Here is a 12,453-nt window from a genome sequence, read left to right as displayed (position 1 = left end):
CAATGATATTTTGCAAGGTCTTATTCAAATTATATTCGTTCAACTACCAGTTAGGATTATGTTTCCCCTTGTATTCAAACTAGTCAGATAAATAATAATAATGATAATAATAATGCATGTAATTTACTGCGCTACAAGAGCTCCTGATATGCTTAGATTTACAGTTAATTAAAAAGATGTGTCTAAGAAAGAACTAAATTAAGTCCTAAATATGGGAGTCTGAGAAATTCCCGGAGGAATGGGGAAGAGCAATAATAACCCCGATCTATAAGAAGAAAGATAAGCTAGACTGTGGGAACTACAGAGGTATCTGCCTACTGTCCCATGCAGGAAAAGTGCTGACAACAATCCTACAAAGAAGAATTCTCAAAAGAACAGAAGAAATCCTCTATGAATCCCAGGCAGGATTCAGACCAGGCAGGGCTACGACGGACCAAATAGCTGAGAAATACCTGGAAAAGAACAGAAGCCTGTACTGCTGCTATATCGACTTTCAGAAGGATTTTGATTCGGTATTGCAGAAGGGCCTGTGGAAGGCGATGGGATGTTTTGGATATCCAAGCAAGCTGATACGACTGTTACAAGCACTGTATGAACAATCCCAGAGTACGGTCAGAGTAAATGGAGAGCTGACAGAGTGGTTCAAGACAACCGTAGGAGTCAGGCAGGGGTGTGCCATCTCCCCACAACTTTTCAATATACTCCTCGAACTAGTTATGACCATGGCAATGGATGAAGTCCAAATAGGAGCCAAAATTCAAGGAACCTGCATAAACAATTTACGTTTTGCAGACGACATCGTCTTGATAGCCGAGACTCCAGAGGAACTGCAGACACTGGTTGATAAAGTCTACAAGGCAAGCTGTGACCTTGGTCTCAAGGTGAACATAGCAAAGACAGAAGTGCAAGCTATTAGCAAAAGCAAGTGCAACCTCAACATTGACATAGCCAACGACAGACTAAAACAGGTGGAAGATTTTGTGTACCTGGGAGGGAAAATAGCAGAAAACGGCTCAAGTACAAGTGACATTAAGAATCGTATTAGGAAAGCAGGGGCAGCTTTCCAAAGGCTAAATAACATATGGACATCAAAAAGCATTAGTAGTCACACGAAGATGCAACTGTACCAATCACTCATTCTCTCTATACTACTTTGTAGGGCAGAATCCTGGACAGTTAAAAAAGAAGATAGCAACAGACTTCAAGTATTTGAAATGGCATGCCTTCGTCGCATAATGGGGGTGACAAGACTAGATAAGATCCGTAACACACACATCAAAGAATCCCTCAACCTCGATCAAGATGTTATGGACAAAGTCTCCACTAAAAGACTCAAATACTTCGGCCACGCCCTAAGAATGAAACCTACAAGATACCCCAAAATTGCAGTGGAAGGAAAGGTCACTGGAAATCGACCCAGAGGCCGTCCACCCAAAGATGGCTTGACTGCATCTCAGAGGACTGCAAAGCAAGATCTATACCAAGGCTGACAGATGCATCAAGACTGGCTGCGGATAGAAAAACTTGGCATACCATCACCATACAGAAGCCATCACGAGGCCCCTGGCCTGCGTGGCCGGCATAAGTCAATTAAGTCAAGTCAAATTAAGTCTAGCGTCGTATAAAGTAGATCGTGAGCTGTAAATTCGTCTAGCCGTACTGTCAGCTCTCTGTCTTTTTCCTACAGCTGATTCAGAGGGACACGCGCGCACCCACACACACCCTCATACTCACATCATAAGCACACACCCTCACCCATCCACACAACACACACAAACACACCCACACACAATACTAACATGAATATCCTGTAGTAGCTGCTCTGGAATCCGAATCGCCATAACCGCTACTGGTTCTGCCTCTCACGAACACCCTGTACTCAGAGTTGGGACGCAACTCAAGGATATTGAAGGTGAAAGTTGAACCATTGACGGTCCCCGCTGAAGTCATTATACGATCCATCGAGTTATCCTCACACATATCGCCTTGAAGCACATAGTACTTGATTTCATAATGCGTAGGCTGGCATGGAGGTGAGGAAGGAGGTTGCCATGATACTATCAAGCCAGTAGTGCCACTGTCTTCCTGATGCGGGGTAAGCTCTGTAATATCTGGCATCCCAGGAGCTGATGAGTGTATAGAAAGGAAAGAATAAACATTTCATTTAGGCTAATTTAGGTTCCCAATAATTAATTGCACTGTGACTACAATGTTGATGTTGATGTTGTTGGTAATAGTTTAATGGCGTTCATTCAGTATAAAATAAATATGCCATATCTTCACTTTTCCATAAAGAAAACTCAAAATAAAAATTTGTAATTATATAATTAGTTAACCAGTATCGCAATTTAATAGGAGTCTCTAGGTGGTTGCAACTTCTTATTTCTGCTTTTTTTATACGTTTAATCTGGTCAGCTCGGTTTCGATTGGATAGAAATCTAGCTTTGCTCGATGTGAAACAGGTTTCTCGGCTACTCGGCGTGCGTGCGCAGTGATCTTTATATTTGTAACACACGTTGCCTAGACCACTCAGAAACACAGAAACACTAAAATTGAACCACATTGTACAGGGGCGCTCCTAATTACACTTAATCTAATATCTATCTTTATTTGTATTGACTTCAATTAATTCAGTTTTCTGTGATGTATGTTATATTTGTATTGTTCATGAGCCTTTACTAGGCTAGCAGTAAAACTAAAAGCTATCTACCTATCTTGGAGCAACGTCACTGGATGGACTGTATTAAAACCGATTTGAATTGGAATTCGAAACATGCAGTTCCCAGGCCTGGCAGTTCCCCATACTATCCATTATAAAGAATTACTATTGAATCGCTAATAGTTCGATGTGTACAATGGACAAATTGCATAATTCATATCTCTATAACTAATACAAATGTACGATAGACTTATATCTTATTTGGCAAACCTGATATATAAGTCATTGCCATTTCCATATGCCATGCAGTCCTTCTCAGTGGGGTAGTAACTAATCTTATTCTGAAGCGATATTCTGTGCAAGCATCAAGACCAGGTATTAGTACATAGTTTCTTCTGGACATATCTACCCCCATTAGTAGGATCATAGAGATCGTATTCGTAGCGATCAAAAACACCGTGTAGGCTTTCACAAGAGGGTTCCACCCACACAAAGCGCAAGGAGTGGGCAGTAGAGGTGTACGACACTGACTCGATAGCAGAGGGGTCTGTGAAGAAAATCACAGTGTTGAATAGTCAATTAACAATATAGCAGATGTAACAAGATATAAGGGGTAAATCTTGGGTAAATTTTGGGTGTACTTACTTACACAAGAAATAAAGTAAATCACTACGTAAAGTGACAATATTTCTCTTATAACCAAAAAGAGCAGTCCTAAATGTAACTTGAAACTGAAAGAACAGATTATTAAACAAGTCTCCTCATTTAACTACCTCGGCAGCATGATCACCGAGGATGCCAGGTGTGAGACAGAGACCAAGAGCAGGACAGCTCTCGCTAAATCTGCATTTGTAAAGTAAGTCAACATTCTGACAAATCGAACGTTGAGTATGATGACCAGAATAAGAGTATTTTATTGTTACATCTACCCAGTACTTATGTATGGTAGTGAAACATGGACTTTAGCCTCTGATACTAAAAAGCGTTTGGAAAGTTGCGAAATGTGTTTTTTAAGAAGAATGATGAAAATCCCCTGGACTGACAAAGTTATTAATGAGGAATTTCTTACACGAGCTGGAGTGCAAAGGAAAATGATACATGAGATGTTGATTAGGCAGTTGAAGTTCAAGGGTCACATTACTCGTAAAGAAGGCCTAGAGAATCTTGCTTTGACAGGGAAAATTGTGGGGAGAAGGAGAAGGGGAAGAAAGAGGATACTTTGGATGGACAGTCTGCAAAAATTGTTAGTAGAGAGAGGAGTGAAAGAACTGAGAGTGGTACTAATACAGAAGGCTAGGAGCCGAGGGTTGTGGAAAAGCATGATCGCCAAAGTCAAACGATATGGCACTTAGAGAGAGAGAGATAACTTATAATCTCATCGTGAGGGTCATAGGCGCCGGAAGTGGGGGGCAGTTTCCCCCCCCCCCCCAGTCAAAAAAGTGGGGGGGGGGGGCGGGCAAAACGCAAAACGCAAAACGCAAAAAAAAAAAAAACGCCCCCCCCCCCTCCAAAAAAAAAAAAAAACAGTAAAGAACTAAACATGGTTTGTATATCCAAAAGAACGTAACAATAATAAAAAACCTGAATTAAATCACATATACAATTCCATTCAAAGAAAAAGGAAAGTTCACAGGAATTAAATTTCATAAACATTGCGCATGCCACCTATACGGTATTTATCAATGGAGGTCTCTATGATAGCGATACGCGCATATCGTGGACATATTGTGCGAGAATGGGAAAGCGTGTCCGTTTTTTTTTGTTATAGGGGTGAGAAGACATGAGCCCCTGAACGCTGGTGTACTGAGAGGGGGGGGCGTGGGAGGGGAGTGATGTATTTCTTAGTCGAAACAAGTGATTTACAAATGTTTTTTCTCCAGTCATAACTTTTTATGCGTTCGTTGGAAAATAAGAAAGTCCCAAATAACAGTCGAAGTACGCTTATTTAGAAGCCTTTATGTCATGTCCTGCAAAGTGGCTGGGCTCGAGCCCCCCCCCCCCCTCCTTTTTGAAAAAGTATGTTAAAGAGAAAAAGAAAGAAAGACGGAGAAAAAAATAAGTGACCTGCCAATGTCACAAATAAGGTATAAAAAATGTTCATGACCGTAATTAAATGCTTAAAACCCCAGAGCTTACGGGGCTCCGCCCCCTGGACCCCACCAAGGGCCCTAGGGCGGGCCCCTGGATGCTCATCTGACCGTAATTAAATACCTAAAACCCCTGAGCTTCCAGGGGGCAGAGCCCCCGGAAGCTCAGGGCCCCTGGATGCTCATCTGACCGTAATTAAATACCTAAAACCCCTGAGCTTCCGGGGGCTCTGCCCCCTGGACCCCACCAAGGGCCCTAGGGCGGGCCCCTGGATGCTCATCTGACTGTAATTAAATACCTAAAACCCCTGAGCTTCCGGAAGCTCTGCCCCCTGGAACCCCACCAAGGGCCCTTAGGCGGGCCCCTGGATACTCATCTGACCGTAATTAAATACCTAAAAACCCATATTGCTCCGTTTAGTCTCATTTCACAACGCCCCCTATCGTCAGAGCATGGTCAGAGTCAACAGCCTAACATGTTAGCCTATGGACGTTTTTTTTTAAAAATCGTTAAAAATTCATATTTTTTTTAAACGAAAAGCACATCCACCCCGACGTACGTTATCACTAGCTCTTTCATTGGAGCCCTCATGTCTCATTGACTTTTGAAAGTTCACCCACCGTAATTTTTCAAAATAGGTTGCAAGCTCGTCATTGCCTATAATACACATGTGAAACAAGTCTAACTTTGGACTCAGTTTGCCAAGCGATTTGAAGATTATAGGTCGAGCACATGAAACATAAAAAGCATGAATTATCATAGATCACTTCTGCCTATTTCATTATGTCCATTTCATCCAACCCCCCACCGTAATTTTTCAATTTAGTAAAAGCAAACATTTAACCGAGGTAAGCAAAAACATGAATATTCATGACACACCATGGACTATTCGGTTATTAACAGAGGGGTGCAATCGGTCATCACGTCAAACTCCCCTAATTGCCACCAAGTATTTCATATAATTATATAGTTTGGTATGTTTCTTTTACTCACTCATGAATTATTAAAGATCAATGATGGTTTAAAGAAATGTAAAAGAAATGTTAGTTGATATTTATTAACAAAGTAATTTATATTTAGCAAAGCAATCTCACATACAAAATTACTATCAAGTGTCGTCTGCGCCGATTGTCGCCTGCTTCGTTAAAGGCACATATTTATCGTTTGGACTGTAAGGTATACCAGGTAGATTTGTATTTTCCTGCAGTACAACGTATAGCTGGAAAATGTTGTATATGCGGATCCTTTTAATGATTACGTAATGGAAGTGGCGAGGCGGTATGGTTTGAATAACTTAGGCAGGTGAAAGTTATTGTATTGAGAAGGAAAGGAATGTTCAGAAAGGCATGGAGAGGGAAGTGGGCGTGGTAGTCATTCTAGCTTTGCACCTACATCAGTACGAGAATACACCCGACGGCGCGGTGGCCTGTACTTATGGCGCGCGAACACATCACACCCAATGGCATACACCCGGTACCCTGGAACACAGTGGAACATTCTAAGAAATTAAAAAATTATCTACAAAATGGACCTCTTGAATCATCTGAGAAGTAACTTACCCTATTCTGATTACTTCAATGAATGTCAAGATAACAATGGCTGCTTTTCCATCCAAAAATAAAACCAGTTTGCAATTACAAATAGTCAATTTCTCAATAATTTCACAAAATATATTTGCCGTCGCATTCAATATGACGTCATTGACAGCTGATTGGCTAGTTTGGAAGTGACGTCGAACGAGCTATGTTTGTGCTGCAGTGATCGAGCGAGCGAAAATGAGACAATCGGAGCAATATGCTAAGCTTCCGGGGGCTCTGCCCCCTGGACCCCACCGAGGGCCCTAAGGCGGGCCCCTGGATGCTCATCTAACCGTAATTAAATACCTAAAGCCCCTGAGCTTCCGGGGGCTCAGCCCCTTGACCCCCTGCCGAGGCTCATGCCCTGGACCCCACGCCAATTTACGCTCTACCTGATCGATAATACTCCACTTTGAAAAACGTTCCGCGGGACCTGCATGTAACGTGTAAGACTGGTGGTGATGCAGATTTTTCGTCTGCCCCCCCTTCCGATTTTTTCTCATTACGTCACTGCCCCTGGAATGTTTGCCCCCCCCCCCCAATCCCAAACTGCTTCCGGCGCGCCTGGTAAGGGTCTCTGTTATAGCGACCAATACAACACGAATAGTAGGTCCTTTGTCTTTCCGGGCCTACAGAACACCACAGAAGATAGACATTTACCAGAACAAGCGATTGATTCGACACGTGAATTATTAAGTGGACTTGCTTGTCATGTCATGCGTTACAAAATTGTGTTTTCCGTGAAGTATCTAGGGATGATGATGCTCGGTGCAAACAAAAAATCCGGAAAAGATTGAGATTTCTTTCAATTGATGAACCGTTACAAATAACTGAAAACGGTTTTGCACTTGTTTTTTGTCTTAGCGGTTGATGATGATTATTTTAAAAAAAGGTAGCAACGACAATTGATTTTTTTTTGGTTCAATCTTGAGCGCTTTAAAGAATACGTAAACTATATCCTATATTGGGACGAGAGATTTCAGGATCTTGACGGAATATATGCGATGAGCAAAGCAACCGAGCTTTAAAACTTTCGCATTTAAATACCTGAATTTTAAAAAAGCCTTATTTCCATTGCAATTCAATCTGAAAATGTAAGGTTCATATTAGAATCCTATTTGTCTTTCCTTTATCCCCTTTTTATTTTTGGTTTTAGTTTTCTTTTCCTGCGCCTCTCTCTGTCGCGTGTTTTTGTTTGTTTTGTGCTCCCTTCAAGAGCCACCCGTAGCTAGTGCCTCCTGTGCCCCCTCCCCTTGGTAGAAACGTCAAAGCTAGTATAATCATATTTGTGTCTATACCTCCATCTCGTGTGTCTCCGTTAACATTCATAGGTAGGCTCTCCTCTCTCATTATCACAGCTATGATGGAGATGTTATAAGTGGCATAATATTCCAAGTTTGAAAGATATTTGGAGACATCTGTGAAATCTGATGTGACGTTGAGTTCGTAGACTGGAGCATCTATTACAGGGACATCTTGACATGCCTTACGTGAGATGAGCTGATATGATACCCTGTAGTAATCCACATTGCATTGAGACGGAACACTCCACTGAACTGTCAGACTGGGTTGATCCTCAGTTGCATAAGCGGATGCACTTGTGACTTTATTCAACACTAAAAGAGAGGAAAATGTACATTATTAATCTTGCGAAATGTCGTACCTCTAAGGAGGGCGGCTTGTATTCTAGAGGGGTTATATTACACCAACCAATAGCCATAACACAGAGAACTGCCTGCTAGTCTTGCAACGCCGTCTCGTTACATTATCATGAACTTCCTAGCTTAATTATCTCTGTATCTAAAGATGAAGCCAAATATATTTCTACCTGAGAAAACATTGAACATGTTTTTACCGATTTTTTTTTTTTGTGGGGGGGGGTGATGAATGTCATAACCTCTATCCAACAAAAAGGAATCCTTGATTGCAGTGAGCATACGAAGCCTGCCAAAAGCTAGGTTGTATATTTCGATATACAAAAAGGATGACTCTTCCCAAGTCTCTAACTATCGCCCTGTTTCTATTCTCTCGAGTTTGTCCAAAGTATTGGAAAGACTTATATACAATAGGCTATATTGTTTTCTAACAGAAAATGACTTACTGAATCAGGATCAATATGGTTTCAGGAAATACCACTCAACCGATTTAGCCCTTGCACAATTATATGATAAGGTTTCGAATGCTTTGGCGTCTCGAAAGCATGTTATTGGTGTATTCATGGACTTAAGCAAAGCATTTGACACTCTTGATCACAAGGTACTATCGAGCAAACTTCATTATTACGGAGTAAGAGGAGTTGCTCTTGACTGGTTTAATGATTATTTGTCAGGTAGAAAGCAATATGTAAGCTACGAATCTGTAGATTCATCATTATTGCCTATGAAATGTGGTGTCCCACAAGGATCGATACTCGGTCCTTTATTGTTTCTACTGTATGTTAATGATATCTCGAACTCAACTACATCATTACAATATATTATATTTGCTGATGATACTAATGTGTTTTGCTCCAATTCCGATTTTCGATCACTTCAGAGAATTCTGAACACCGAGCTACCTAAGCTGTCTTTGTGGTTTAGGAGCAACAAATTGTCTCTGAATCTGAAAAAAACTAATTATATTCATTTTCAAAGCAGGAAAAATGCAACTGATAAACCTATACCTGAAATAGTCTTGGATGGTGAATATTTGGAGAAAAAACAAAATACTAAATTTCTTGGAACTATCATCAATGAAAATCTGAAATGGAGTGATCATGTACATTACGTTTCAAAGAGAGTGTCACGCACTGTTGGTTTACTGTATAAGTTAAAACATTATGTGCCTTTGAATATTCTATATATGCTATACAATTCCTTGATTCTTCCTTACATGTCTTATTGCAATATACTGTGGGCAGACTCAAAAGTATATACTGATAAAATGCTACTTTTACAAAAGAAAGCGATTCGTGTGTGTACCAATGCTGGATATCGCGATCACACTGATCCCCTATTCGCGAGGTTAAAAACTCTGAAAGTAACTGATATTAACTTTTTACAAAAAGCACTGTTCATGTTCCGTCTACATAATGATTCCCTACCTTCCCACTTCCCACCAATGTTTTGTTTGAATAGAAATATTCATACATACCCAACCAGACAATCAAATAAATACCATTTATGTAATCCTAAAACAACAATGGCTATGAAATCTATAAGACATTCTGGTCCGGATATTTGGAACTCACTGTCCGTTGACATCCGTAACTTGAAGTCAGTATATACTTTCAAGAAAAGTGTGAAATCAATTTTATTGAGCAAATATTGACAAATCTCTTAAATTAACACATGATATCATATATGTTTGTCAGCATTTCCTTGATATAGCAGGAAAATCCCCCTCCCATGCACCCTCTATCCCATTTTTTTTTGGTTGCAAGTCACCGTTTATTTTTTGTTATTTTCCCCCAATTATGTTCTGTAATTTACTTTACTTTACAATCGTTATGATTTTAAATGTTTCTGGGCTGCAAGCGTATCAAGCTGTCACGCTTAGGCTGTAGCCCTTCTGTATCATCACCTCTTCGAGCGTATGTATCTATGATTTACTGAATGTGGAAATGTAATTTAACTTATGTTTTATACTCATGTAAAGACATTGTCACATTATTGTTATAACCTATGATGATTCAGTAACCAATAAATATTTAAACTATTTCAACTATATTTGGGCGCCTTAGGCATCATAATGCGGTGGACAAAAGCGTGATACCAGAAATAGGTTTTTTTTAATTCTCATCTTTGTATCTATACCTTTTTCCTCTTACGATAACTGTTAGCTCTGAAATAAATACATGGTCCATACCTGAATTACAGTTAATTATAATAATCATAAATAAACATTATGATGCATGACATATCCAAGTTGGACATATCTAAATATTAAATAAAAAGAGGCTTACATATTCAGTTAAGAGTCCCCGCCCCGTACTAACATTTTCATGTTTGGAAATATTTATAAAAAATTCCTAGAAAATGGGTAAAATAATTAAATATGAAGTCGTTTCTCCAATAAATGACTGAGATTCAAGGAAAATTAAAAATGTAAAAACGACACTTTGTAACGGGGAAAATATTTTAATACCTATATGAAAATACTTTAATGTCGCAAAGACATGATCCTTGAATTTGCAATGTGATTTTGTACATGTATATGGGCATATATATCCAATGAAACCTTGGTATGTGGATCTCTTCCACAAATATTATTCAAATACACAGTTTTGGAACGAGGTTCATATAATTGGAATTCATACACAAAGCAGGGCAAGTTGACATCTCGAGTGTGATTCTAAAAAGTATTATCTTTGTACTTTTTGACACTTACAAGTAACTCCCGTCACACCGATAGCATGAGACACATTTCCAGGAGTCAACACAACACTGTTGACGGCATTGATATTCAGTTCATACATCGTGCAAGCCTCAAGACCATTGAACTCTATTGATGAGTCTGAAATGTTATCCAAGTATGTCTTCTTAGCCGGTAGTTTCTTTCTATCACCATCCTTGTAGATTCTAGCAAAGTAGTACCAGAACACTCCATTCACATTACTACAGTTGAGAGGTTGCCAGGTGAATCCTAATCGTGTTGGAGACGTCCTTTCTGGATTAACCCTGACATTTGTAATGTTGGACGGTGCTGAAGTGAATCAGAAATATAAGAGAACGTACCTAAATCCGTTAAAACTTGACGTGTAATTCGCTTACGTAGTAAGGCTAGCGTGAAGGGTGAAGGGAATATACATCGCAACCAAATGGTAACATTCATAATTTAAGTAAAGCAAAATTCTTTAAAAATTGTATTTGTAAACAAATGCGTATGTTATATGGAGGGAATCTAATATACCGATTTTGACTGGTAAGGTGTATGATGTAACATTTTCGGACTAATAAAGGAGTTATATTTTCCCAAGGGGTTATCTTTTCAGGACAAGGAGTGAAATATCTTAATGACGATCCTCGCATTCGATATTACGTGACGAGCCAACGCTAGAATTAGCATGATTGTTTATATATATATATATATATATATATATATATATGTATACCTCCATCTCGTGTGTCTCCACTAAGATTTATTGTTAGACTCTCTGCTTTTCTTATCACAGCTATGATGGAGATGTTATAAGTTGCGTAATATTCCAAGTTTGAAAGGTATTTGGAGACATCTGTGAAATCTGATGTGACGTTGAGTTCGTAGACTGGATCATCTATTACAGGGACATCTTGACATGCCTGCGTATGTTATATGCAGTGAATCTAACAGAGATTTTACTGGACTACCGAAAGGAGTTTTATTTTCCCAAGGGGTTATATTTTAAAGACTGGGAGTATATCTTTAGTACGATCCTCGCAATTGATTTCACGTGGCGAGCTTGGACCCATAGCAACTTTGTTTCTGTATATGTTATATCCAATACTCATAATCATAACACTGTAAACAAAATTTATCACCTTGTACATTTCTTGAAACTGTTATGGGAAAGGATATTTACTCACGTCCCTGGCTGGTATCTGAATAGCCGATCGTGGGTTCACTCTGCCCGGCACCATTTACAGCTGTAACTGAGATATTGTATCGCGAGTTAGGCTCAAACCCCGCTAGATTAATATGTTGTGTAGAGGTGGTATTAACTTCAAACTCTGTTTGGTTGGTTTCTGGTGAAGAGCAGGCAAGCTTCTGATATAGACTGTAGCGTATGATATAGTATTCAGGGGAGCATAGACTTGATGACAGTGCCCAGCTCACTTCAATTTGTGTGGTTGAAGCACGTACCCTGGTTGAAGGTAACATCTGTAAGGCTTCTACACCTGCGGGTCCAGGAAATAAATGTGAAATATAACTAAACTTGTAATTTGCAAACTGAAAGAATATTTAAGAACAAATTGAAGACTGGTAAACGTACCAGTAAGGATGCCATCTAGTCCATTTTTGGCTATACTCCTGAAATTCCCTCGCATGACAGACCTGTGTTCTTTGATTCAATGACTATACATTTCAGTTTTAGCGTTGTGATATAGTCTTTATGGCAAATTTTCTTTCATATGTCAAGATATAAGATATAAGGTATTGTGAATGGAATAC

At 39.6% G+C, this 12,453-nt stretch overlaps 1 protein-coding gene across 1 annotated transcript; it reads right to left on the bottom strand.

Moving 5' to 3' along the window:
- Window positions 1-1,794: 1,794 nt before the first annotated feature.
- Window positions 1,795-12,163, bottom strand: LOC105436592 (fibronectin-like). Its single transcript, XM_030988210.1, has 5 exons — window positions 11,868-12,163; window positions 10,693-11,007; window positions 7,623-7,940; window positions 3,045-3,206; window positions 1,795-2,126 (listed from the first exon to the last, which is right to left on the bottom strand). Exons 1-5 carry the CDS (start codon window positions 12,160-12,162, stop codon window positions 1,795-1,797), a joined length of 1,422 nt encoding a protein of 473 aa, XP_030844070.1. The 5' UTR covers window position 12,163.
- Window positions 12,164-12,453: the final 290 nt, after the last annotated feature.

The sequence above is a fragment of the Strongylocentrotus purpuratus genome, unplaced genomic scaffold (genome assembly GCF_000002235.5).
Source record: "Strongylocentrotus purpuratus isolate Spur 01 unplaced genomic scaffold, Spur_5.0 spur5_contig_840, whole genome shotgun sequence".
In the NCBI taxonomy this organism is placed as follows: Eukaryota; Metazoa; Echinodermata; class Echinoidea; order Camarodonta; family Strongylocentrotidae; genus Strongylocentrotus; species Strongylocentrotus purpuratus.
This window is presented reverse-complemented; position numbering and strand designations above follow the sequence as displayed.